Raw genomic sequence first — 24,439 nt, 5'->3', positions numbered from 1 at the left:
GTAACGTCAGCATTTTGAACTTTGGCACAATGAGAAAAGTATTTAGAGTAGACAAGTCCAGTATAGGCCTCCATTTGTTTTCTTTTCTTGGAACAAGGAACAGTCTTGAGTAAAATCCCTGGCCTTGTTCCTGAGGAGGGACCTTTTCTATTGCTTTTATGCTTAGCAGCTTTGAAACTTGAATGAGTGCCTCTGCCCTTTGATGATGTGGCAGGTTTGGCATGCCTTGTCTTATTGGTAAAGTATGGAAGTGGAATCTGTATCCTTTGTCTATTAAATCCAGAATCCAGTTGTCCTTGGTTAAGATATGCCAGTTGTTTGAGAATAAGGATAATTTTCTGCCTAAAGGTGCTTCTCTTTGAGCTTTGGTAGGCGGCATGAAAGTCAAGTCATTGTGATTGTCCTTGTGGTGCAGCTGGACTGGCTGCGCCACTTCTTTGATTTGGTGGTTGCCATTGGCGGCCCCTGTAGGAGCCTCGGTTTTGCCCTCTACCTCGAGCACGCCTGTTTTTTCCCCTTTGAAACTTGTCAGTGTCTGGAAAGGACCAATTCTTTGAAGGCCAATTCCTGCTGAATCTGGGTGGCTGAACCTGGAGGAAATCTTTAACTGTCTGAACTGATTTTGCCTTTTCCTCAATGGACTTCAACACATCTTGTGCATTAGCACCAAAAAGCTTTTGTTTTTCCAGAGGTGCATCAAGTAACTTTACTTTAAGATGGTCTGGCAGTGGCTGTTCTTTTAACCAAGCATGTCTACAGATAACAGCCCCTGTCATAGCTGCCCTACATGAAGCCTCCAATGCATCATAACCACACTGTAGAAAATGATTGCTAACCTGCTGAGTGTTATGGACCAGATCCTGCAATGCCTTTCTATCAATAGACTCAGGAGAGGCTAGCTTTTTCTGTAAATCATCCAGTAAATAATCCTGGTACTGAAACATATGAAAAAGGCAGTTAAGTGACCTCATGGCAAGGGTGGTAGAGGTATAAACTTTTTTACCCCATCTCTCCAGGGACCTTGCTTCCCTATCCGCTGGCAGAGGATTCTTGGCTGATGAAGTAGCCACTCCTTTGGGGCCCTGTGAAATAGTTTCAAGATCCACAGAGTGGGCCTTAAAAAGATACTTGTGAGTGTCAGGGACCCTGAAATATCTGTCTGGCTTGACAGGAGCAGGAGGGAGAGAATCAGGGTTAGCACTGGAGTCGGAGAAGACATCATCCAGGACATCCATAACTGGAGGGATAGCTAAAGGCCTGTGCTGGGGTAACTTGAGGAAGGTACGTAGCCTTTTCCTAGAATCAGAAAATTCCTGACCCTGCCACTTAAAATGCTCCCTCATAGAGTGGAGGACTTCACCGAATGAAAAATCCTCTGGAGGAGAGACAGAGGGATTTGACTCCTCAGCATCAGAGTCCTCATAGGCCTGGAAGGATTCTTCTTGTGTATCTGAATGCTCAGAATCCCCAGAGGCTTCATCTGAAGAGAGATTGTCAGCCTGCTCAGTTCTAGGCCTTTTCTCTGCAGGCGGCTGAGGACCTCTGTCAGGGTGAGGCTGAGACCCCCTGATAAGAGAGATGAGGTCTGCAGCAAGAGACATGATCTGCTTATCAGAAGAAGGGGCCTGGGCAGAAGGTTTAGGATGGGCCTTGGCCTGGCTGGCAGCCTTGGCACGTGCAAAGGCCTTGATGGACATGGATACAGGAGGCCTAGCTGCCCCACGTGCAGGAGTAACCTTGTCCACGGGTATGGTGTCGGGTAGATCCAGAACTTCGGTTTCTGGAGGAAAATCAATAACCGGCACCGGTGTAGTCTCCAGGACTGAAGGACGTGTTACCGCTGTGTCGTCGGCCTGGAGCGGTTGAATTACCGCTTCCGTAGGGACTGAAGCACTCGCGGAGGGCTTAGGAGAAATATCGGTAGAGGACGCGGGCCGCGGATGTCGGTCCCGGTCCTTACGCTTTTTGGAAATGTGTGCTGTCGGTTGATCCGACGGCATGATATAAGCGAAGGATTCGCCGAAAAAGTCTTCGGCAAATTCTGACCGGCGCCTGAGAGTGCGCTTATTAAAGCAAGCACAGGCAGCACAGGCCGAGACGTCGTGGTCTGGGCCCAGGCAAGGGAGGCAGTAAGAATGGAAGTCCTTATGAGGTATTTGTTTACCACAAGACAAACAATTATTAACTTTCTCAATTTGTTCTGACATCGGCTGAGGCAAGAAAAAATATTCCCCAACGGGGTACTTAGCTTTTAGATGACTTCGGTAACTGAAACACAGGAGCTGACCGACTGGCACTTGTGAACTGCTTCTGCTTCGGGCACCGCGCGGCAAGAAAGACTGAAGAAGATGGCGTCGACCGATGCCTTTATACTCCAGCCATTGTGACGTCGGAGAGGAGGCGACTCCAGCCGACGCCGGACCCAGACTTTGGAATCCGGCCGACCGAGGGCTGCCTGAGGCAGGACAACCCATATGTTATGACTGCAGTTGCATTCTTGAAGGACATCAGATTCTGCACTGTGATTGGGATGAAAATTATGTTGGGTATTAGAGACCATGTTGATTTTGGTTAGGTCACATAAGAGCCGTTTGTAAATAATTTTTGAGGTGGATAGGATTGCCATTGGTCTGAAATTGGAGAGGAATGTACAGGGTCCACCTTGGGTCTATATTAGAATATTGAATATTTAACAGTTCGAATCACTAAAGGTCGACCTTTAGTGATCGAACTGTTAAAACATCGAATGTTCAGAAAAAAAATAAAAACAACACAAAAAAAAAAAACTAAACGGTGTAGGCAGGGGGGCAAGCCCCCCTACACCCCCCACACCCCCCGCTACTTAAATATACCAACTCCGAGACCACATTACATTGAAGTAAACAGAAATCTCCCCTTACGGAAATTTCCGTTTACTTATTCTTTGTTATGCAGTTTGGCTATTCTGGTGTCGACAATATCAGATTCGACATTTTCGGCTTTCAAAAATGTAATATATACCCTCTACCTTTATGAAGGGGTATAATGTAGGACTGTTTCCACTGATATCATATATGGATATCTTTGGTAGAAGAGAAATGATAGTGGATAGGCAATTACAAGTGATGCTATGTGCAAGAAATATGCCTGCATGTTACCAGGAGATAATGAGGTATTTTTTTTTCAATGTTTGCATTTTTTTTTAATTTTTTTAATTAGAGAAACTGATACTGTATACAGACTGAATGTACCATATTAATTCTTATCTTTTTAGCACACAGGGACTGTTCATTTTCATAGCAGTGAACTTGATAATTGTTATGAAATAATTACTAAAAGTACAGGCAATTTTATAATTACTTTCTATATGTAGGATCCTGGAATGTTTTTTTTTTTTTTTTTTTTACAGCAAACCCATTTACACATTGCTTCTTTGTATGCCTTCGAATATTTCATATTTATATAAGTGGGAAGCTGGTCACTTACTGGGTCTGGTAAAGTACTGTACAGTACCAGCAGATGTCATTTTGTGGGATTATTGATCCATATCCAACTTAGTTGGATCTTATTTGTATGTGTTCAAAAAGATCAACTGATGTTCGTTATATGTCATAGGGTCTATATTACAATGTCTAACTTGTATAAGTTCGAACGTTGTAATATCGAACCCAAGAGTCTGAAATACAAAAATAGTGAAGCCACGGCACACTGATTTTTTTCCCAGTGGAAAAAAATCAGTGGGCCGTTTTCGGGGCTTTGCTATTTCCTCCACTGTGGTGCGATCTCGAAGTTTGGTATATTTAAGTAGGGAGGTGTGGGGGGCGAAGTCCCCCACTTTAAGTTTAAGGTTTAATTTTTTTGTCACAGAACAACGATTTTTTTTCCCTGGGAAAAAAAAATTGCTGTTCTGTGTTTTCGTTATTATTGGGTTTTGGGTTTTTGGGTTCAATATTACAACATTCGAACTTATGTTAGTTCAACGTTGTAATATAGACTCATGTCAGATGGTGCGTTATGGTGGACAGTAGCCCAGACTATCTTATTATTTATTTGCTGTTTTTTCACTGGCTGTGAGCTGGTCTGATGACCCTTTTCAGTCAAGAACTGTGCCAAAAGCAATATTACAGATTAATAAAACAAAACAGAGAACATTATACATAAGTACACAATGTTTATTCATAGCATTTCTGCTGTCTGTCTACTTCTCGGGTCGCATCTCCCGACCTAAAGGTAACTCGCAAAAGGTAGCCCCCCGCCCTAACTTTATGTGAAGTTCCCAAGACCCATACTGCTCTCCTCAGGGAATGCTCTGACCAGGAGTTAACTTCTACTCACACACAGGGTAGCCCCCCGCCCTAACTTTATGTGAAGTTCCCAAGACCCATACTGCTCTCCTCAGGGAATGCTCTGACCAGGAGTTAACTTCTACTCACACACAGGGTAGCCCCCCGCCCTAACTTTATGTGAAGTTCCCAAGACCCATACTGCTCTCCTCAGGGAATGCTCTGACCAGGAGTTAACTTCTACTCACACACAGGGTAAATCCAAAACATTGTTGACGCCTTAAAAGTATATATTGACATTCTTGACTCAGGAACCTGATGGTATCGCTAAGATAATTACAGTCCTAAATATATTTACCTGAAAACTGCTTCTTCACAGCAGAACTACAAATAACTGTTGTAGTAACTCCTAGCAGTGAATTTCTGCACTCAATGCCTGCTCTCTTTAAGACCCTGCGTACTCCTGGCTGGAACTGGAATACATACGTCAGACAGTTTTGAAATAATCCTCCAGGTTCACTGTTAACCTCTCACTTCATAGCATTTCTGCTGTCTGTCTACTTCTCGGGTCGCATCTCCCGACCTAAAGGTAACTCGCAAAAGGTCTGGAAAGCTAAACTGTGTGTTTACTGCAGTGTTTTAGACCTTTTGCACTCAAATCAGTTAGTGGACTTACTCCTGCTTTGCATTGTACTGTATTACCAGATTCTGTTGTTAAGTTACTAACCTTAAGTTCTACACGTGTTGCTGACGCACTTCTAGCGTTGTTTTACTCAATGGTATAGCGACTAAGTCTGATGTTATCTGCTCCTATTATACAGTGCTTGAAAGTGTATTTAGCACATATTTTGATGTAATTTTGCTATTGTGTTGCTGACGCACTTCTAGCGTCGTCTTACTCAACTGTATAGCGACTAGGTCTGTTGTTTGCTGCTCCTATTTTAGAGTGTTTGAGAGTGTCTTTAGCACCTATTTTGATGGTATTTTGCTTATATCTGATAAGCGACTTGGCTGTTACTGCAGAAGAAGAAACTCAAAGTGTCTGCATGTGTCTGCACGAGTATGTGTGAAATACTGTTCTTTCAAGCTGTATGCTTTCAATACTGCTTCTCCTGACTGCATGTGAATTTCTCCATAAAACTGTTGTATAGCTGAGCTTTCCTAGTTAACAATAGCTACTCTAACATCCCATCTCTTTCCTTTATCTCACAGGTAGCCCCCCGCCCTAACTTTATGTGAAGTTCCCAAGACCCATACTGCTCTCCTCAGGGAATGCTCTGACCAGGAGTTAACTTCTACTCACACACAGGGTAAATCCAAAACATTGTTGACGCCTTAAAAGTATATATTGACATTCTTGACTCAGGAACCTGATGGTATCGCTAAGATAATTACAGTCCTAAATATATTTACCTGAAAACTGCTTCTTCACAGCAGAACTACAAATAACTGTTGTAGTAACTCCTAGCAGTGGATGCCCCGCTCCCTGCCCCCTTATCCCACCCGCCCCCAGTACCCCTAAAGTTATAGGTATAGCCAGCCCCTCCCACTCTCCCCTGCAAATCCAAAGCTCACACTACTACTCCGCCCACTTCAAGGCCCACCCCCATTACCAATTCTAACACCAAATCTCCTCCCCTCCCTATACCCTCTCCTCATCCCTATCATGGCCAGACTCAATTATTCTATCACCCCTCTCACATCTATATTACTCATCACTATCTATTTCTTAACAAAGTATGAAAATCAATCTCTGTTAGGAATCCCCTTCCACAACGGCCACACCAACTCCCAATCCTATCTCAATGGCATCTCTATTGCATCTTCACCCTACCAAGACAAAACAATATCCCCCAAAGTAGTCCATCTCACACTTCACTACCCTAAAACGCCAACTAACAAAACTTACCTCAAACTACTACTTAAACTGCAAAGATTTTTACTTTACCTGAAAAATCGAATAATCATTGCTGGTGATATCCATCCTAACCCAGGTCCCACCACAATATCTGACTCTAACCCCACTAACTTAACCCGAAAATCTACAGACTCCCTTCTAATACTACATCTGAACCTAAGAAGCATTAACAATAAAATTCACACCCTACATGCCATGATAGCTACTCACTCTCCTGACATTATGTGTCTAACTGAGACATGGCTAAAACCCACCACTAAGGATCAAGAGATCCTTCCACCCGGGTATAATATCTACAGAGCTGATCGTGCTAAGAAAAAAGGGGGAGGAATAGCTGTAATGTTTAGAAATACCCTGAATATCCTTAAGAATCCATTACAACCCCCTACAATCTCCAAAGTAGAACTAATTGCCCTAAAAATATGCCTAAATGCTCAAAAATGCCTCAACCTCATTGTTACCTATATCCCACCTGGGAAGAACACAGACAACCTTGAGCAAACCCTGTGCTGGTTAGCCACCAACTACCCTCAAGAAACCATAGTACTTGGAGACGTTAATATTGATTGGTCTCTCTGTTCTACCCATACAACCCCACAACCCATCAACCTACATGGTTTTTCCCAACATATCCTATCCCCTACCAGAATTGGCAATACTCTCCAAAAAGAAAGTACCATAGACTGGATCCTTACCAATAGAGACTCAAACAATTATACTACAGGCACCCTTCCCAATGACCTCAGTGACCACCTTATAACTTATATTCTTAAACATAAATGCCCTACTTCCATCCCCCCCGTATATAGACTAATCAGAAACAAAAAGAATTTTATCCCACAACTATTTCTTGCTGACCTAAAATCCTGCAACTGGACCATATTAAGAACCCTACCCCTCCAAGAGAGTGTGTCCCACTTTAACGACACATTCCTTAAGATACTTGACTCACATGCCCCACACAGACAAATTAGATCCAAAGTACGTATAGCACCTTGGCTTTCTAGAGAAACTAAAACCAAAATTAAACTCCGTAACCAAGCCTGGGAGAGATGGAGAGCCACAAAAACCCCCCAAGAACGTACTAAATTTTTACAACTAAGAAACACTACCAAAACAGCCATTATCCAAGACAAAAAACAATACTTCTGCGATCTCCAGCATAAACACCAGAACAACCCAAAGAAATTCTGGGCAGGTTTTAACAACCTCCTGCACCCTGGTAAAACTACTACCCCAACCCCCGAGAAACTCATTGAGAAAGAACAGGAAGTAGTAGCCAATACCTTTAACTCCTTCTTCACCGAGACAATCCAAACTCTAGCCAGTCAATTAACCTCCTCGCCCCCATCTGCCTCACAACCCCATGATGATGCCCCTACCCCGTTCACTTTAAAGCCAGTCTCCTCATCCTACATACGTATCCTCTTAAAAAAGCTCAAACCAACGACACTAGCAGCTGATCACCTCCCAGCAGAATTCTTACAAATTGCGTCTGATGTCATTGCTTACCCCATATCAATCCTTATCAACAGAACCATTTCTGAAGCTAGTATCCCCTCTATTTGGAAGATTTCTTATATTATTCCGCTTCACAAAGGAGGTTCCTCCACGGAAATCTCAAACTATAGACCAATAGCTATACTGTCCCCAATAGCAAAAATTATGGAAAGATGCATTCACAAACAACTTCTTAACTACCTCACCTGTAATCATCTCTTGTCTAACTCCCAACACGGCTTTCGTCCCCACCATAGTACTACCACTGCCCTTCTTTCCTTTGTCGACTCCATTAATAACAATCGCAATAGCAAACTAATATCCTCTGCCCTCTTTCTTGACCTATCAAAAGCATTCGACATGGTCAATCATCAGCTCCTTCTGTCAACCCTTGCGACCCTACATCTGGACACCCCAGCACTAACCTGGTTCAATGCTTACCTCTCTGATAGGCAACAAGCTGTCCTGTGGCAAAACAGACTATCAGGCCTGCTCCCTAACACCATTGGTGTTCCTCAGGGCTCAATTTTGGGTCCACTTCTGTTTTCTATCTTCATTAATGACCTTCACTCAGTCATCCCTCAATCCACCTGCATCCAATATGCCGATGACTCCACCTTGATCTGCTCTGATGTCTCCTCCTGAATCTCCAGTCCACCACTCAACTCTGTTTCTCTCAAGTAGAAAATGGTTCACTGACCGCAACTCCTACTCAACCCAACAAAACTAAACTACTATTATTTTTCCCCAACGTCTTCTCAACCCTAGGAAAAGAACTCCCAAGTAATAATAATACAACCTTCCATGTTAAATCCAATAATGGGACTATCATAACCCCTGTCACCAGTACCAAATTACTAGGTGTAACTATTGATCATAAGCTCAAATTTGACATTCACATTACCCAAACCGTTAAATCTGTTAACAAAAAACTTGGATCCATGTACCGAATAAAAAACTTTTTAACTCCTAATGCCAAACTAACCATTGCCCGCACACATCTCCTCTCTACCCTCCTCTATGCCTCCCCAGTCTTTTCTTTCCTCAATAAACATGAACTTAATATGCTCTCCTGGCCTATAACCACATTGCTAGATTCATAACAGGTTCCCCATATCGCACCCACCATTGTCTTAATCTGAGAAAACTTGGTTGGTTGGAACTACCCAACCTTCTCAAACTTAATCAACTCACGGAAGCCTGTAAAATAATTAATCAACCAGATAGAACTCCCTCACTGTGTAGTATACTGACCCCATACACAAACCTAACTAGTCTGCGATCATCCAACAGCACCCAGATCCTAACTATTAAAGCTAATAACTCGGGCGGTGATGCCCTCTTTGCCAACTCCATTGGCAAGCCATGGAACTCCCTGCCAAACTACCTGAGAACTATAACCTCGCACAATAAGTTCAAAATCGACCTGAAAGAATATCTCAAGACACAATGGCTATGCCCATGTCTTGAACCTGACTAACTTCTCATATCAAATCCATCTAGGCCCCTTCCCCCTGGACCATGTTCCCCTTCCATATCTTTAAAATTCACACAACCCCAATGGAAACGGGTGACTCTTGAACTAGTCTACACACTATTATATATAAAACCTCACAGCTATGTATTACCTGCTGATTTGTATCTTACCTGATGAGCTATTTCTCTCATATTACAGCTACGATAAATTTATTTCCCTTATTGTATATGTGACAGGTCCCCTTATCAATAACTTGTATTTTTTTCAAACCATGTATCTTGTATAACTTGTACTCTCAACTTGTGTCTAACCATTTTGTCTGGAGCTTTTCTCCTCGGGCCTCTACTGAAAAAGGATATGTATCCAGCTAGACTAGCCCGGTTAACAAATGTAAAATAAAATAAATAAATAAATAAATAAATAAAATAAATTATTCAGGCAATGAGCATTACAAACAAATAACAATAAATAAACATACATTGCAAGTAAGATGCTAGTTGGTCTGTGAACAGAAAGTATAAAAACATAACCAATAAAAAAGCACAATTGTAGTAACAGGTCAATTATCAGAATTGTAGTATTTGAACATAAAAAGGATATTAGGATACAGATAATGTACATTTTAGTATGTAGGTTAGTCTTTGCAATGCTGTGCTTTTAGTCATTATCCCTGAAGCAACTGCATGCCACCTCATTGTAGAAATGTTGGGACAGAGCAGATCTGAGTGCCTATAAGGTGTTTTTTTTTTCTTTCAGTAGAAGTTTATTCCATAGATCAGAACCTACTTTGGAAAAATGCTTGTTCTTCTATAACATATTTGAATGGGGGTCTAGATAAAGCAGTCCCAGATGATTGACTATTTCTCAAGGAATACGTAATTGTTGGGGAGGTATCCACTTTAATGGTGATCAGTAGGCATCATTTATAGTGCCTTAAGTATCAAGGAGCCTAGGAGATACACTGATCTTTGAGTGACAAGTAGCCAATTTAATTTTTTGAGTAGGTTGCAATGAAAGGTTTGAGGATCAGTAAAAAGAGTAAATCTGCATATTTTATTTTATGCAACTTGAAATCTACGCATATTGTGAGCTTAGTGAAAGACAAGAAATGGTAAGTTGTATTCAAGTTTGGGAAGAAGTACATTTTTGCAAAGAGCCAGGTGGTCCTCAGGGGAGAGGAGATAAGTTATTTTATAGCATAGTTTTAGCTGTGCAAGACCTTAGGTAACAACACTGTGCAAATATTAAAGTTCAATGAAGAGTCTGGTGTAAGCTCTACATATCTGCATTCAGTCACAGTAGAAATAATGTTATTATGCTTATCTGCTATTTTCAATCCCGAAACTAAGACTATTATTTAGTTTTGTTCTAATTCAGGACAGGATGTTTTCTAGCATTGATGTGTTGTTGCTGTCGCTGTCTGAGTAAAGTATATATAATAATATGTACGGCCTTGGTTTTCTAAAATGAATGCATCTATATGTATTTCTGCTTTGCCAAGGTTTGAGAGAGCTAATTGGTTGGCTGAATAGTTACACTATTTTTGTACAGTTCTGACACTCCTCCTTCTCAATATTTTATGCAGAGAAAATAATAGCAACGCATAGCAATAATCCATGACTGTGAGTGGGTAAAGGAGGATTTACCCACTGTTGGTGTGGTTTGATCACAAGGGTATTCTGAAGTCATTACAGAACATAATGGTTCTGACTTGTTCAAGAACCAAGAATACAAGACTATTCCATTCTCTGATCTCTTCAATAACCCATAGTTGGTAAGTACAGTTGTGTAAAATATTACCATAGCAATAGATATCCGTCTCTTCACTGTTGCAGTATTCCTAACAATATGGATCCCCTGCCAAAGAAGTCTTGACATCCGTACAGTACACCAAAGCCTGTAGGTTGTAAAAGAAACATTGTACATCACACATAAGCTCCCTGCACAAGTCATAGGCCATACAGGTGACATACCATCCTCAGGACTGAAGAGCCCTAGGAGGAACAACAGTCCAAGGAGAAAGGATTAATATGTGCATCCAGAAGGATAAAGAAACAGGTGGAGAAGGGAGGGAGCAAATACTGCAATAGTGAACAGAAGGACATCTACTATTATGGTAAGATTTTACACAGCTGTACTATGTCCTTCCACGCAGTACAATACGGAGAGTACAGAAGCTCAAGAAGAAAGTTGGGATGAGCTGTGCAAGACCTTAGCCCTCAAGAAAGCCATGCAGAATGGCCTTGGCAAATCCAGCTCTAGCCCTAGCAACAACATCCAACTTATAGTGCTTGATAAAAGTATACACAGAAGTCCAAGTAGCTGCCTCAAGAATGGAATTAGTTTCCAAACCTTTTGAAAAAAGCACCAGAAGAAGCTGAAGCCCTGGTACAATGAGCCCTAACAGAGTAAGGATGCTTTTCCCATGAAAGGATTAACAAAAGGAAATGGCTTTAGATATCCAAGAAGAAATGGTTTGCTTGGAAATAACCAATCCTAATCACCTGGGATGAAAAGAAAAAAAATTGCTCAGATTTACAAATGGCTTTAGTTTTATCCAAATAGTATCTAAGTTGTCTATGCAAATCCAAGGTGTGAAGAACCTTCTCACTAGTAGATTGTGGAGAAGGGGAAAAAGTGGGCAAATGAATAGACTGATTAAGAGACAACTCATTAACTACCTTGGGCATAAAAGAAGGATTATTACGAAGAGACACCCTTGTACATATGAAAAAACAAAAAAGGAGAAACAGCTATAAGGGGCTGCAGCTCAGACACCCATCTGGCTGAGGTAAGGGCCAAAAGAAGAACAGTCTTCCAAGAAAAATGCTGTAGGGTAGCTGAAGGTGCAGCTTCTAAAGGAGCCTGAGTCAATTTTTCCAAAACAAAATTAAGTTCCCAGGAAGGAGGAATAGGCTTCCTGGGAGGCCTAATGTGAAGGACACCTTTAAGAAATTGTCTGACCTCAAATCTAGAAGCCATAGGGATAGTCAAAAGCAGACAATCAGAAATAGCTGATAGGTGGGCTTTAACAGAAATGTATGCCAACCAAGCAATTAGCAATTCAAACAAATAAGAAAACTAAAGGAACTTGCACATAGGTGGATCCAGGTTACGAGAAAGACGACAGACAGAAAATCTCTTCCATTTGGATAAACAAGACTTTTTGGTAGTAGGTCTCTTGGCTCTTGCACAGCCCAAAGTACATCCTCAGAACAGAGGTGCCTAAAAGGGATCAAACCCCTATCACCCACAATGTCAATTGAAGAGTGGACAGGTGGGGATGGATGAGGGATCCCTTGTCTTGTGTGAGTAGGTTGACCATGTGAAGTAAGCTGTGATGATTGCCCTTGGCTAAATCTAGAGGAAGAGAGAACCATTGCTGTCTGGGCCAAAAGGGAATCATCATCAAGATTTGGAGCATCCTGTTCTATCTTGAATAGGACTCACAGTATAAGAAGGGAAGGGAATACATAAAGAAACATCCCCTCCCAGGAAAAAGAGAGGGCCATCCACCTTTCAGGCCAGAGGACATGAGACTCTGGTGCAAACGAGAAGAAGTTGTCTGTTCAGTGGGGAGGCAAAAAGGTCTACTTGAGGACTACCACAGTGGTGGACACTGTCCAGAAACACATCTCTGTGAAGCATCCACTTGTGAATTTGTGTACTGCAGAGACCTTAGAAACTCCCTGGCTGTAATGGAGACCAGAGGAAGAAGAGATTGAAAGAAAGCAATCAGAGTTAAGGTCTTGGGAGGAGGCAGGGCAGCCAACATTTAGAATAGTCTGGAGCCTGCACCCGAGAAAAACATGATCCTGAGAAGGAGTTAGAAATGATTTTTGGAAGTTCACTGTAAACCCTAGGCTTTGCAGGAGGCAAACAGCAAAGGGAATAAGCTGAAGTAAAGTCTCTGGAAAGGGAGCGTGAATGAGCAGGTTGTCCAGATAAGGAAATATATGAATTTCTCTCAATCTGCAAAATGCAATCACAGGAGCAAGGAATTTGGTGAAGACCCATAAGGCAGTGGAAAGATCAAAGGGCAAAGCAGAGAGCCGAAAATGCAAGGAAAAAATGAGAAACATAAAACTTTCATGGAAAGGGGATGAATAGGGATATGGAGATGGGCATCCTTAAGATCCACAGAAACTAGGAAAGCCAGAGGAAGAACAAGAGGAAACAAGGTTTGAAGAGGTAACATCTGAAAGAAAGGAACCTCAAAAAGCTAGTGAGCTGAGAGAGACACCCAGAATGGTTCTCCAGGTGCCTTCTTTCCTGGGAAACAGAAACACTCTGGAGTAAAATCCATTCCCTTTTGAGGAGCTGGAACTTCTTGAATTATTCCTTGAGACAAAGGGCTCTGAAGAACCTCTGGAAAAAAGGGCAGCTGTTCCTGAGGAGGGTGAGGAATGCCCAAAAAGGAAGGAAGAGATTTTCAAACCATGTAATATTCCTGATAAATGATGGATAGAACCCAAGAATCCTGGGTGATCTGTAACCAAACTGGAAGAGACAGGGAAAGATGAAGAGAAAGGGGAGGCAAGACTGAGGAGAAAGGGACAAGGATAGTCAGACAGAACCTGGCTTGTCTGAAAAATGAGGCTTCTGAGCTGTAGTAGTTTGAGTAGTCTTAGCAGGAGCCCCTCTACCACCCTCTTTACCTTTGGGAGGAGGGCGAGACTGTCTGCAGACAAAGGCAGGTTTAGTAAAGTAATTTGTCTGAAACTTAGGAACAGGCGAAACACAAATATGTTTGAAATCCTGCAAAGCCTTACCCTTTTCCTGAAGGCACTTAAAAAGCTCAAAAGCAACAGTACCAAAGAGATATTTATTATCTAGAGGAGTATCCATCAACTTAGCCTTAATACTGAGCAGCCAAATGCTCTAGACGGTGTGGAAACCTCAGCATTTGTGATAGATTTTGTCCACTTTTCCGCTGTTCTGCAGTGAATAGTGGTGGCTGCAACTTTGCAAGTTTTGACTGGCTCATATACTGCAATTATAGCCAATTGGCATTTTGGCATATCAGCCAATTAAGTAATTACTCCGGAGGCAAAGGGAGCCAATCAGGAGGCAAAAAATGCAGCCTGAGCCAATCATGTGCTGCTACCAACTTTCATGGCACTGCAATACCTTCAAGCTATGGAGGATTCATTTGAATGGTAATTTGCTCTGACCACGGATAAGATGCAAGGACGCAGGCAGACATATTCTATGTACAGTACAGCATACATGTGCTCAGCCAGGGGGTAACAAATTAAAATGCAGTTAAAAAAACTTTAAGCATTAAAACTATTTTTAACTTTAACCTCCCCCATACAGATTGCTCAATGCTAAATGTTACTCTCATAAAGGAACAGTAGTTAACACTTCTTTTTTTTTTTGATTGAAAAAAACTAGTTAGCCCTGTTCACACTTCTTGTATTTATAATCTGGCCTTGCTGCCTGAGGAGACAGGTGCTGTCTCATTAAGGAACAGAGAGTGAACCAATTTTAAATGCAAGATGTAGGCAGGCAACAGGTAAAAAGTGTTGCAATGTCGCTGCAGGAGGTATACCAACTGTATGTGGTGGGGTGTGACACAGATAGCACAGATAGTTTGGAACTTAATTTGCTGCTGTCTGCAGACTGAATATGTACTGGTAGACTGTCAGATTCCATTAAATGCATCTGCAGCTGACATAGCCAGCCTCTTGGTCTGTGCTTATGAATATTTCATTGCTAATTTGCCAGTTCTGGTTCTAACACGATCACGTGTATTGCAACTAGATTAAATGCCAGTAATCTTTTTACTTAGTTACTGATGGGCTCTAAAGTTCATTACATCTAGTTTAGGTGTTGGTGTTTCTGCTGCTCTGCCTGCTACCATTGTGCTACTCTTCTTTCAGGTGGCAGTCAGGGAGAGAATGATTTTAATTTATTTATCTGTTTATTTTATTTCATTTTTTTATGTATTTAATTTTGCAGGATGACAGTGTAAAACTGGGAAAAGGCAAGTCTTTTTTTAACATCCAGTTAGCACCCATGGCACATAATGGCAACCAGACATGTTTGGAGACAGGCTTCCTTAACAAAATGACTTACCAATTAATAGCAAGCAGTATTAGAAACAGCAAGGCATAAGTAATAACTGTAGATTAAGACTGTTATTCTGGAATGCCTATGTGAAAATATTTACTATTAGCCACTCATTGTTCATATTTTCATTTGTACATTCATTTTTTTTAACTGAGAGTTATATTTTATTAAATTGCATGGTACCGTATGAAACCCAGCTGTTGGAGACAGAATAATGTATTACCAATGCTCACTTACAGTTCACTATGTTGGAGATATTACTATTTGTTTTCTAACAATTATGAAATGTGCAATATTTCTATTTGTATTAATATTCCCATAACCAAGTGTCTTGCCATTACTGTATCAGGTGAAACAGCAGATGTTGAAGAAAACTGTCATTATATTTGTACTTTACGTTTCTGCATATCGAGAAGTATTTATATTGCTAATTAAACAGTTAAGAATAATTTCTCTTTATGTTGTATTTAAAAAATAATCATTCTTTTTCATATTTCTCTAAATATCTCAAAAAACAAACATTCACAGAGGAATTCCTTATTATGTGAAAGCTCATATCTAGCTAAAACAGTGTTCTGATAATATAAGTTTAGGATATACAGTTTCCAAGAAATGACATGTTTCGCAATACTTTAAAGACAAATATTCTGGGTTCGTGTGCATTAAAATATTGACATTTGCGTGTCTTCTGTTTTTAACTCGATTTTTCTGAAACTGCTCTCAAATGTAAGGATGAGTATAGGCTATTACAGGTGTGATATCCCAGAGCTCAGAGGTGTAAATGAGTTAAGGAACAAGAGACAGCAGACCTCAAAGATAAATACCTGTAAACTGTCCCTGATTTTTCAGGAACCTCCCTGATTTTGCATCAAATTTTAGCTCTGTCCTTCTTAATCCTTATCAAAACTGGTGCCTTTGGTAGAGAAGGAAATGTATTTTAATTCACATTGTCTTTTTCTGTCAAAGTCTCAAGTTAATAGTACTAACATTTTAAAACTGTTCCTGATAATTTCTGGATTTGCCACGGATTCTGTTGAAATTTGTAACAGTTTGTGTGGTTGAGAGATATGCAATGATATGCTAGAAGTGAATCAGTATTCGCCAAATTTGCCTGTAAGTATGCCGTGTGTGTGTGTGTGTGTGTGTGTGTGTGTGTGTGTGTGTGTGTCTAGTGGCAGACTTGACTTGTCAGGAACATTGTCAGCATGTGCATGTATGAAACAAATCAATGCACCTTGAAGACCTACTTTGTTAGGAGCAATGTAAGTGTGAGTGTGTGTGAGAAGATGTGGATGGGTTGAAAAAGCAGGTGCTGAATAGCATGTTTTTTATTTAGTTGCACTTGAATATTGTTATGTAGAGATTTTCTACTGACTATTTATTGGCATGTGTTTCTTATTGAATTTTACAAATGTACAGCATTCGCTAACTTAATACTTTTGTCAGTAAGCCCTCTTCAACCAGCCCCCATGGAAATGGTGTGTTTTCGTGCAGTGCAAAAATAGGGTGTTCTACATTTTGACTGTTTGTCTGTGTTCCACATTGGCCTCTTAAAGAGGTTGAGATTTATACCTTAATATCATCAAACAAAGGCTAAAGGTGAAGCCATGAAGACCTCCTCAACACAGAGGCAAAAGCAGCAACTCTAGATGAGGCATCAGCTGCATAATAGCTGCATTTAATAGAATGGGAGCTACTTGAGAAGATGACCCTAGTAAGGAAAGAGCTGAAGTTTTTCTCTCAGAGTCAGGAAGATCTGAAATAACCTGACAAGCTTGATCCAAAATATATCTGGTCATGCATATCTGGTAATTCACAGCCCTAAAGGCCAGGGTAGCAGCAGTATATACTTTCTTACCCAACCTCTCCATAGTCCTGCTGTCCTTGTCACAGGGGAGCAGCTTTGTAGAAGGCAAAAACTAGACGGTTCATCAGAAGCAACAGAAATAACAGAAGAGTCAGCAGAGGGCCACTTGTAAATGAATTTGCAATCCTATCAGGTTTCTTAGGAGCAGGGGGCCTGGGAGTCAGGAGTCTGAGAAGCTGCAGAAAATGCATCCAACAAGGCAGCAAGAACATGAGGGACAGCAGAGGGCTTAGAAGACTCCATTTGAAGGAGTCCATAGTACCTTTTCTGGACATCTGAAACCTGGGTACAGTCCCACTTAAAAAATTCCATCATACAGGAAACTGCATCACCACAAGAAATCTCCTCAAATGGAGAATCAGGACTAATAGATTCTTCCTTCTCAGAACCATAGTCCAAGGGGCAGGAAATCTGGGAAGAATAGGTCAAGGATTTTTCATCCACATTTGCATCAGACAAAACCTGCTCTATAGGCCTTTTAAGAGGAGAAGAAGACTAAGGGATACCAATAACAGAGAGCCCCTGAGGGGCTTCAAAGCCATAAGTACAGTAAAGAGACCCTGTGTGAAGTTCTGCCATTCATGTTGAGGATCTCTGGGGGCAGGAGAAAGATGCTTAGTTTTCTGCTTCCTTTTCAAGGGGATGTCAGCCCTAAAGATCTTTGGTGGCTCAGACCCCTGGTGATATTCTATAAGTGTAGTGGGAATCTCCTCTCTAATAAGGATTTATGGATCTTCCCAGGCCTTTTGGAAATAATCATCTGTAGTTCACCCTGAACATCTGAAACGGATGTCTTCATAGCCTCCGGGGAACTGCGAGAAGCTGGATCCATGCTTGCTTCAGAAATGGTTGTGGCAAAGGAATTTGACTGAAAAACCTGGCGGTCAGCCAGGCTTTCACCAGCCTTGCTAGAGAAGTCTGGTGGAGATGGTACAGCTGAAGAATAAGACAAAGCTTTCTTGGCCTTCTTCATGGACAGCTGACCCATGTGTCAGGGAGATTCCTTCATAATACCCTTAGCTAACAGTTTAAGATGTTGGTTCTTTACGTAAATGGCTAAAGAGGAATGATGAGTATGCAAGGTCTACGGAATAAACAGATGACAAAAAGGACAAGTTATATAGTTTTGAGAAGCATCTAAGCAAATCAAACACTGGTAGTAATGATCCTTATGGGTAATCGGTCTCCCACACTGACATTTCCCCTTTCTAGATGAGATGAAATTAACAACCGCAAAATAAAGGAAGATAAGAATAAAAAATGGGGCACTTACCTGAAAAATGGCTTGGCAACCAGCAGACAAATGAGCATTCAGACTGATGATTGAAGATGGCATTCACACTGGTGGCAAAGAAGTTCTGAGGATGGTACATCTGTAAGTTAACACTATGCCATACCCTGTGTGTGGGGACATCCCTATTGCAACCTAAAGGCCGGACGTCAGGCTACTCTTGGCAGGGGATACCTACTGTAAGGAATATTGCAACAGTGATATGGAAGAACATCATGTTTTACTTCCTTTTGGACTGCCTGCTTCTGAGATTCAGTGATTCGACTGAGTATCAAGTTAACATTCTCTCCCTGGTTGGTTTCTATGTATGTGAAGTTCTAAGAATATTTTCTGTAAAATGAATTCCTGTACGTCTTATTTCCAGGGCTTTCATAATATATCTTCCACCAGGACCTATGGCATAAGAAACATATTCTTCTTACTGGGTTCTCTGACTTGAGCTGTTAGATTTACCACACCTGCCTGTATTCTTCTATACAAGGCTTGCTTATCCTTAAAACATTTCTCTCCAATGGCTGCATGCAAATGATCTGTACCTTTTCAATGAAACATACATCATATTTTTACTTTTTTTTTTTATACTGGGTCTTGTCCAGTAGTGTTCCTTTCTTTTATTCAACTGAGCTGTTTGTTTGTTTCTTGAGGGCAAGAACCAGGCACTTTCAGACACAGGGGAGAGTCCTTCAGCCCATTTATTTCCTGGCTGGAGCACCTAATCAGCTCATTCATTTTCCTAGACAGGCAAGAGTTGTGTGTGAGGAGTAGGACAGTCTTCCAGACCTGGAGGGCTCCTTTCCCCTTAGGACCTCCTATTCCCTGTGGCAGCTTACCAGAGCTCCATTAATGATGCCAACCATGAGGAGTATGCATGCCTCTCCCCACACATTCTTCCCAGTGTCTCACATGCTCTACAAAGTCAAGGTCCATAGGTGATACACCTAGAGGTCCTTGTAGGTGTCACCCAAAAGGACAGCCAGAGCTACCTCCCACACTCAGGACGGACGAGCTTCTACTTCATCTGTTTCATATTCATCACATGTCCAATCAGCTCTTAATACTACCCTGCTCTTTTCTCCTATCTCCACTACTTACACTTACACCTCTCTCTGTTTTTGCTTAGTTTTCCACTGTATACCTTAAAATCAAGCCAAAGACATTATCTTGCTTTACAAATATACACAATTACTTTCAGCAGTATGTTTTATAGACTTTGTATATTCTTATTGTGTTCATTCTACTATCTCTGATATTACTTATGTTATCAAAATCTGTTTCTTTTTTCTTTGCTAGGACCACAGTGAAAACAGGCTTTGCCCATTAGGGCTAACACACTCAACAAAATGTAAATAAAAAGATAAATGAATGTAAAAATTATGGTTAATGTATTTAATACCTCTGATAACTCTGATATGCAAAATACTTTCTCTATCCTTCATGTGCACTACACAAAGGAGTTATGTGCAAATAATTATTTTTGCACATGCCTGGGTTTGGAAAGAAGTCTTTCATTGCATCTCTGAATATATTTATCAATCTTCCTTCATCTATGTGTACGTGAAATCAAGTTTCAGCTATTGGATTTATTCACTGTCTGGTCAGCAGGTCAAAATTATATTAGTAAATAGTAGCAGTGTCACATCATTATCAACTATAAAGTGCACACCACATGCTGTATTTCACACAAACACATAGCCAAATGAGGAATTAAGGGACAATACTACTTACCATTATGTCCCCTTAATGTTTTACAGGTGTAGTCAACATTTGGCCTCCCCTCTTTCATCTGAGTTTCAAGTTTATGTCGACAGAGGTAGTAATTTTTCCATGTCTGCATTTCAGGGTTTAGTTTAGAGAGATTACAGAAGGTCCAGCGCTCCAAACACATTGGTCTACAAATGAAAAATATTTACAGTTCAAATAAGTGAGGACAGATAACATTGGAATAATTGGGCCACCATTATAAAATCAACTAATGTACATGTTATGATTCAGCAAAACTGTCAAAACTTGAAACTAGGGTTTGAAATCAAACTTCAAGACAGAAAACAAGCTAGCATAGGCATACCAGCTACACATCTAGTCCACTTTTTTACTGAAAGAAGCCCTTCACATGGCAGTACCTTCTGCTTCCCACACCAACTGTAAGCTACCCCAAATTTTCTCTTGCTATATATGCCCCACTTTCTCCAACGGGTCACTGAAAGCTGCATAGTCCTTAAGTCAAAACTGTATCTTCTCCTTTTTACTTGTTGCCATGGTCTTTTTTTCCCCTTTCCATCATAGCTTGATTCCACACAATTATGTTGAGAATGTAGTGAATCCATATCTTATTCCCCGGTCCTTTATTTCTTTCAATATATAAATGCCCGGTGGCTTCAGCCTTTCTCCTTAATATATATATATATATATATATATATATATATATATATATATACACACACACACACACACACACACACACACACACACACACACACACACACACACACACACAGTCTTAGCATTCCTTTCACTGTAAGGCCAGTAAAAAAAAAAACATGGTGTGATGGTATTTGTGGAACTATGCCTTACTATTGAATCACCTTCCCTAGAATCCAGCCCTACAAAGACAATACTGTAGCTGAAACGGTGCTCAAGATGAAACTATGGCAATCTCCTTGTCAACCGCTTGTGCTCAAAACTTCTAACCATTAACACAGTATACTGCTATGATCCTATCAGTGAGCACAACTTTGTAGGGAAATTTCTACCCCTTTTTTCCTTTTCAAAATCACTTCTGCCCCTCTCTCACTCTGTCAAGAAGTAGCAATATTACACGGAAAAGATAATTTTAGCTGTTTCTACTACAGGGTTAACTGTACCATAAAATATGCAGAAATGAAAAACAGCATCACACAGACAATTGAGTTAAATAAATAATTTACACGAATGTAAAAAAATGTATTTACATCTGCAAAAGAAGTCACATGCCATGCAGTAGAAAACAAAGGGTAGTGTATATGTGAACTACAATATTTTGTCACCTGAACAATAATGGGTGGCATATTGAGGCTGGGAGCTGCAAAAAATGTGAAATGATGGAAGGACTGCATTCCACACTTCAATTACTACAAGTGCCTTCTTCTTCTTAAGGCTGCTCTTACATACTTCTCTGACACTGCCGACTTCCTCATACAATACCACAACTCTTCTCTAGGCACCCTGTCATATACTTTCTCTAAATCCACAAAGACACAATGCAACTCCTTCTGACCTACTCTGTACTTCTCCATCAACACTCTCAGAGCAAACATCGCATCTGTAGTGCTCTTTCCTGGCATGAAACCATACTGCTGATCACTGATCATGACCTCCCTTCTTAACCTAGCTTCCACTACTCTTTCCCATAACTTCATGCTGGAACTGATCAGTTTAATCCCTCTGTAGTTACTACAGCTCTGCACATCACCCTTATTCTTAAAAATCGGTACCAATACACTTTTTCTCCATTCCTCAGGCATCCTCTCACTTTCCAAGATTTCATTAAACAATCTAGTTAAAAATGCCACTGCCATTTCACCTAAACACCTCCATGCTTCCACAGGTATGTCATCTCGACCAACAGCCTTTCCGTTCTTTATCCTCTTCATAGGTATCCTTACTTCCTACTTGCTAATCCACTGCACATCATGATTCACTATCCACACATTATCCAACCTTCTCTCCCTCTCATTCTCTTCATTCATCAACCCCTCAAAGTACTCTTTCCATCTGCTCAACACACTCTCCTCGCTTGTCGGTACGTTTCTCTCATTATCCCTTATCACCCTTACCTGCTGCATATCTTTACTAGCTCGGTCCCTCTGTCTAGCCAATCGGTACAGGTCCTTTTCTCCCTCCTTAGTGTCCAACCCTTTATACAACTTTTCATACGCCTTATCCGCAGCCTTCACCACCTCTCTCTTTGCCATGCACCTCATCTCCTTATACTCTTGTCTACTTTCTTCATCTCTTTGACAATCCCACTTCTTCTTCACCACCCTCTTTCTCTGTATACTCCTGTACTTCTTCATTCCACCACCAGGTCTCCTTGTCCTCCTTCCTCTTTCCAGATGTCACACCAAGCACCTTTCTAGCCATCTATCTTACTAGCTCTGCTGTAGTTACCCAGCTATTTGGTAACTCTTCACTGCCACCCAGTGCCTGTCTTAACTCTTCCCTGAACATCACCTCACTATTACCCTTTTTCAATTTCCACCATTTGATCCTTGGTACTGCCCTCACACTCATCCTCCACTTCTTGATCACCAATGTCATCCTACAAACCATCATCCTATGCTGCCCAACTACACTTTCCCCTACCACCACTTTACAGTCTCCAATCTCCTTCAGACTGGCCCTTCTACATAAGATATAATCCACCTGTGTGCATCTTCCTCCACTCTTGTATGTCACCCTATGCTCTTCCCTCTTGTTAAAATACGTATTCATCACAGCCATGTCCATCCTTTTTGCAAAATCCACTACCATCTGACCTTCTGCATTCCTTTGCTTAACACCATACCTACCCATCACTTCGTCATCCCCTCTGTTCCCTTCACCAACATGCCCATTGAAATCTGCTCCAATCACCAGTCTCTCACCCTTGGGTGCAGTCATCACCACTTCATCCAACTCACTCCAAAATTTTTCTTTCTCATCCCTCGTACACCCAACTTGTGGAGCATATGCACTAACAACATTCATCATTACACCATCAATTTCCAGCTTCATAAACATCACTCTATCCGACACTCGTTTCACCTCCAAAACACTCTTAGCGTACTGTTCTTTCAGGATAATGCCTACGCCATTTCTCCTTCCATCCACACCATGATAAAACAATTTGAAACCGCCTACGATACACCTAGCCTTGCTCCCCTTCCATCTGGTCTCTTGCACATGCAATATACCAACCTTCCTTTGGTCCATCATATCAGCTAGCTCTCTCTCTATACTAGTCATACTGCCAACATTCAAAGTTCCGACCCTCACTATCACAGTCGTAGCCTTTACCTGCCTTTGGGCATGCCTTCCCGCTCTTCTCCTTCTTCGGCCAACAGTAGCCCAATGTCTGCCAGCACCCTGTTGGCCAACAGTACTGGTGGCTGTCGTTGTTAACCCGGGCCTCGACTGATCCGGTATGTATTTCTGTACTGTTGTCTGCATGTATGATTTGGAAAAATTTTACGCCGGATGCCCTTCCTGACGCAACCCTCCCCATTTATCCGGGCTTCGGAATGCCACAAAGAAATGCACTGGCTTGTGCATCCCCAGTGCCTTCTAAAGATGTTTTTGGTAACTACTTCTTCCTGCCAAGCAGAATCCTAAAGGAGCTGCCTCATGCATTTTAAGTTGCAGATGCTTTTAACATTGCTACAGATTCATGAAATACTAGATCTTAAGAGGAAGTCTGAAAACCATTCGACTATCTTTATGACTTCTGCAATCATTTCTTCTGAACTCTGAGCAGATGCTACCAAAGCTGAACTCAATAAAGAGTGACAAAGAAGTGTGCAACGTACTTCGTGTTACAAAACCGACCAGAATTGAATAGCTCTGCTCTTTGCAGGGAACCAGAATCATTCTCAAGCTTGTGAAATTCCAGAATTACACAAACTCTTTAAAAAAAAAAAAAAAACTTCCACAGACCTATGCTGTTATTATCTGATCAATTATCCTTTCCTGTGATGACTCTACAAAGCTGCACAAAAACACTTGTAGAGTCTAGTGATTAGAAAGAATCTCTTTCATTTTGTAGCTTTTTCTGCTTAGAAAATATGTACTCTAGAGTACAGACAAATTTTACATTTTGTATAAGTTACCCTTAATAAAAAGTGAGAATTCCAACAAAAGAAATGTCGGAGGAAATTACCATGAAAGAAAAGCTAGTACAGCACCCCACAACTCCTCCAACAGTATCATCATTTTGCCAGTCATTATGCCAGGCAGAAAGAAAACCCCACACAGTGAAAGTATCATTGTCAATGTAAGCATTTTTTTTAAATTATTTTTTTATTTAAAATATCCC

At 41.1% G+C, this 24,439-nt stretch overlaps 1 protein-coding gene across 3 annotated transcripts in view; it reads right to left on the bottom strand.

Annotated features, from left to right (window-relative positions):
• FBXW12 (F-box and WD repeat domain containing 12) overlaps positions 1 to 24,439 on the bottom strand; it is a 1,108,462-nt gene that overhangs the window by 755,745 nt on the left and 328,278 nt on the right. For all 3 annotated transcript variants that reach the window (XM_044078114.1, XM_044078116.1, XM_044078115.1), the window contains one exon: positions 20,116 to 20,279. In XM_044078114.1, coding sequence (XP_043934049.1) covers positions 20,116 to 20,279 — 164 coding nt within the window. The remainder of the gene's footprint in view (positions 1 to 20,115; positions 20,280 to 24,439) is intronic.

The sequence above is a fragment of the Protopterus annectens genome, chromosome 7.part0, assembly GCF_019279795.1.
Source record: "Protopterus annectens isolate FY-2018-M chromosome 7.part0, PAN1.0, whole genome shotgun sequence".
Lineage (NCBI taxonomy): Eukaryota > Metazoa > Chordata > Ceratodontiformes > Protopteridae > Protopterus > Protopterus annectens.
Note: the sequence above shows the minus strand (reverse complement) of the source record. Positions and strands in the feature narration are given on the sequence as shown.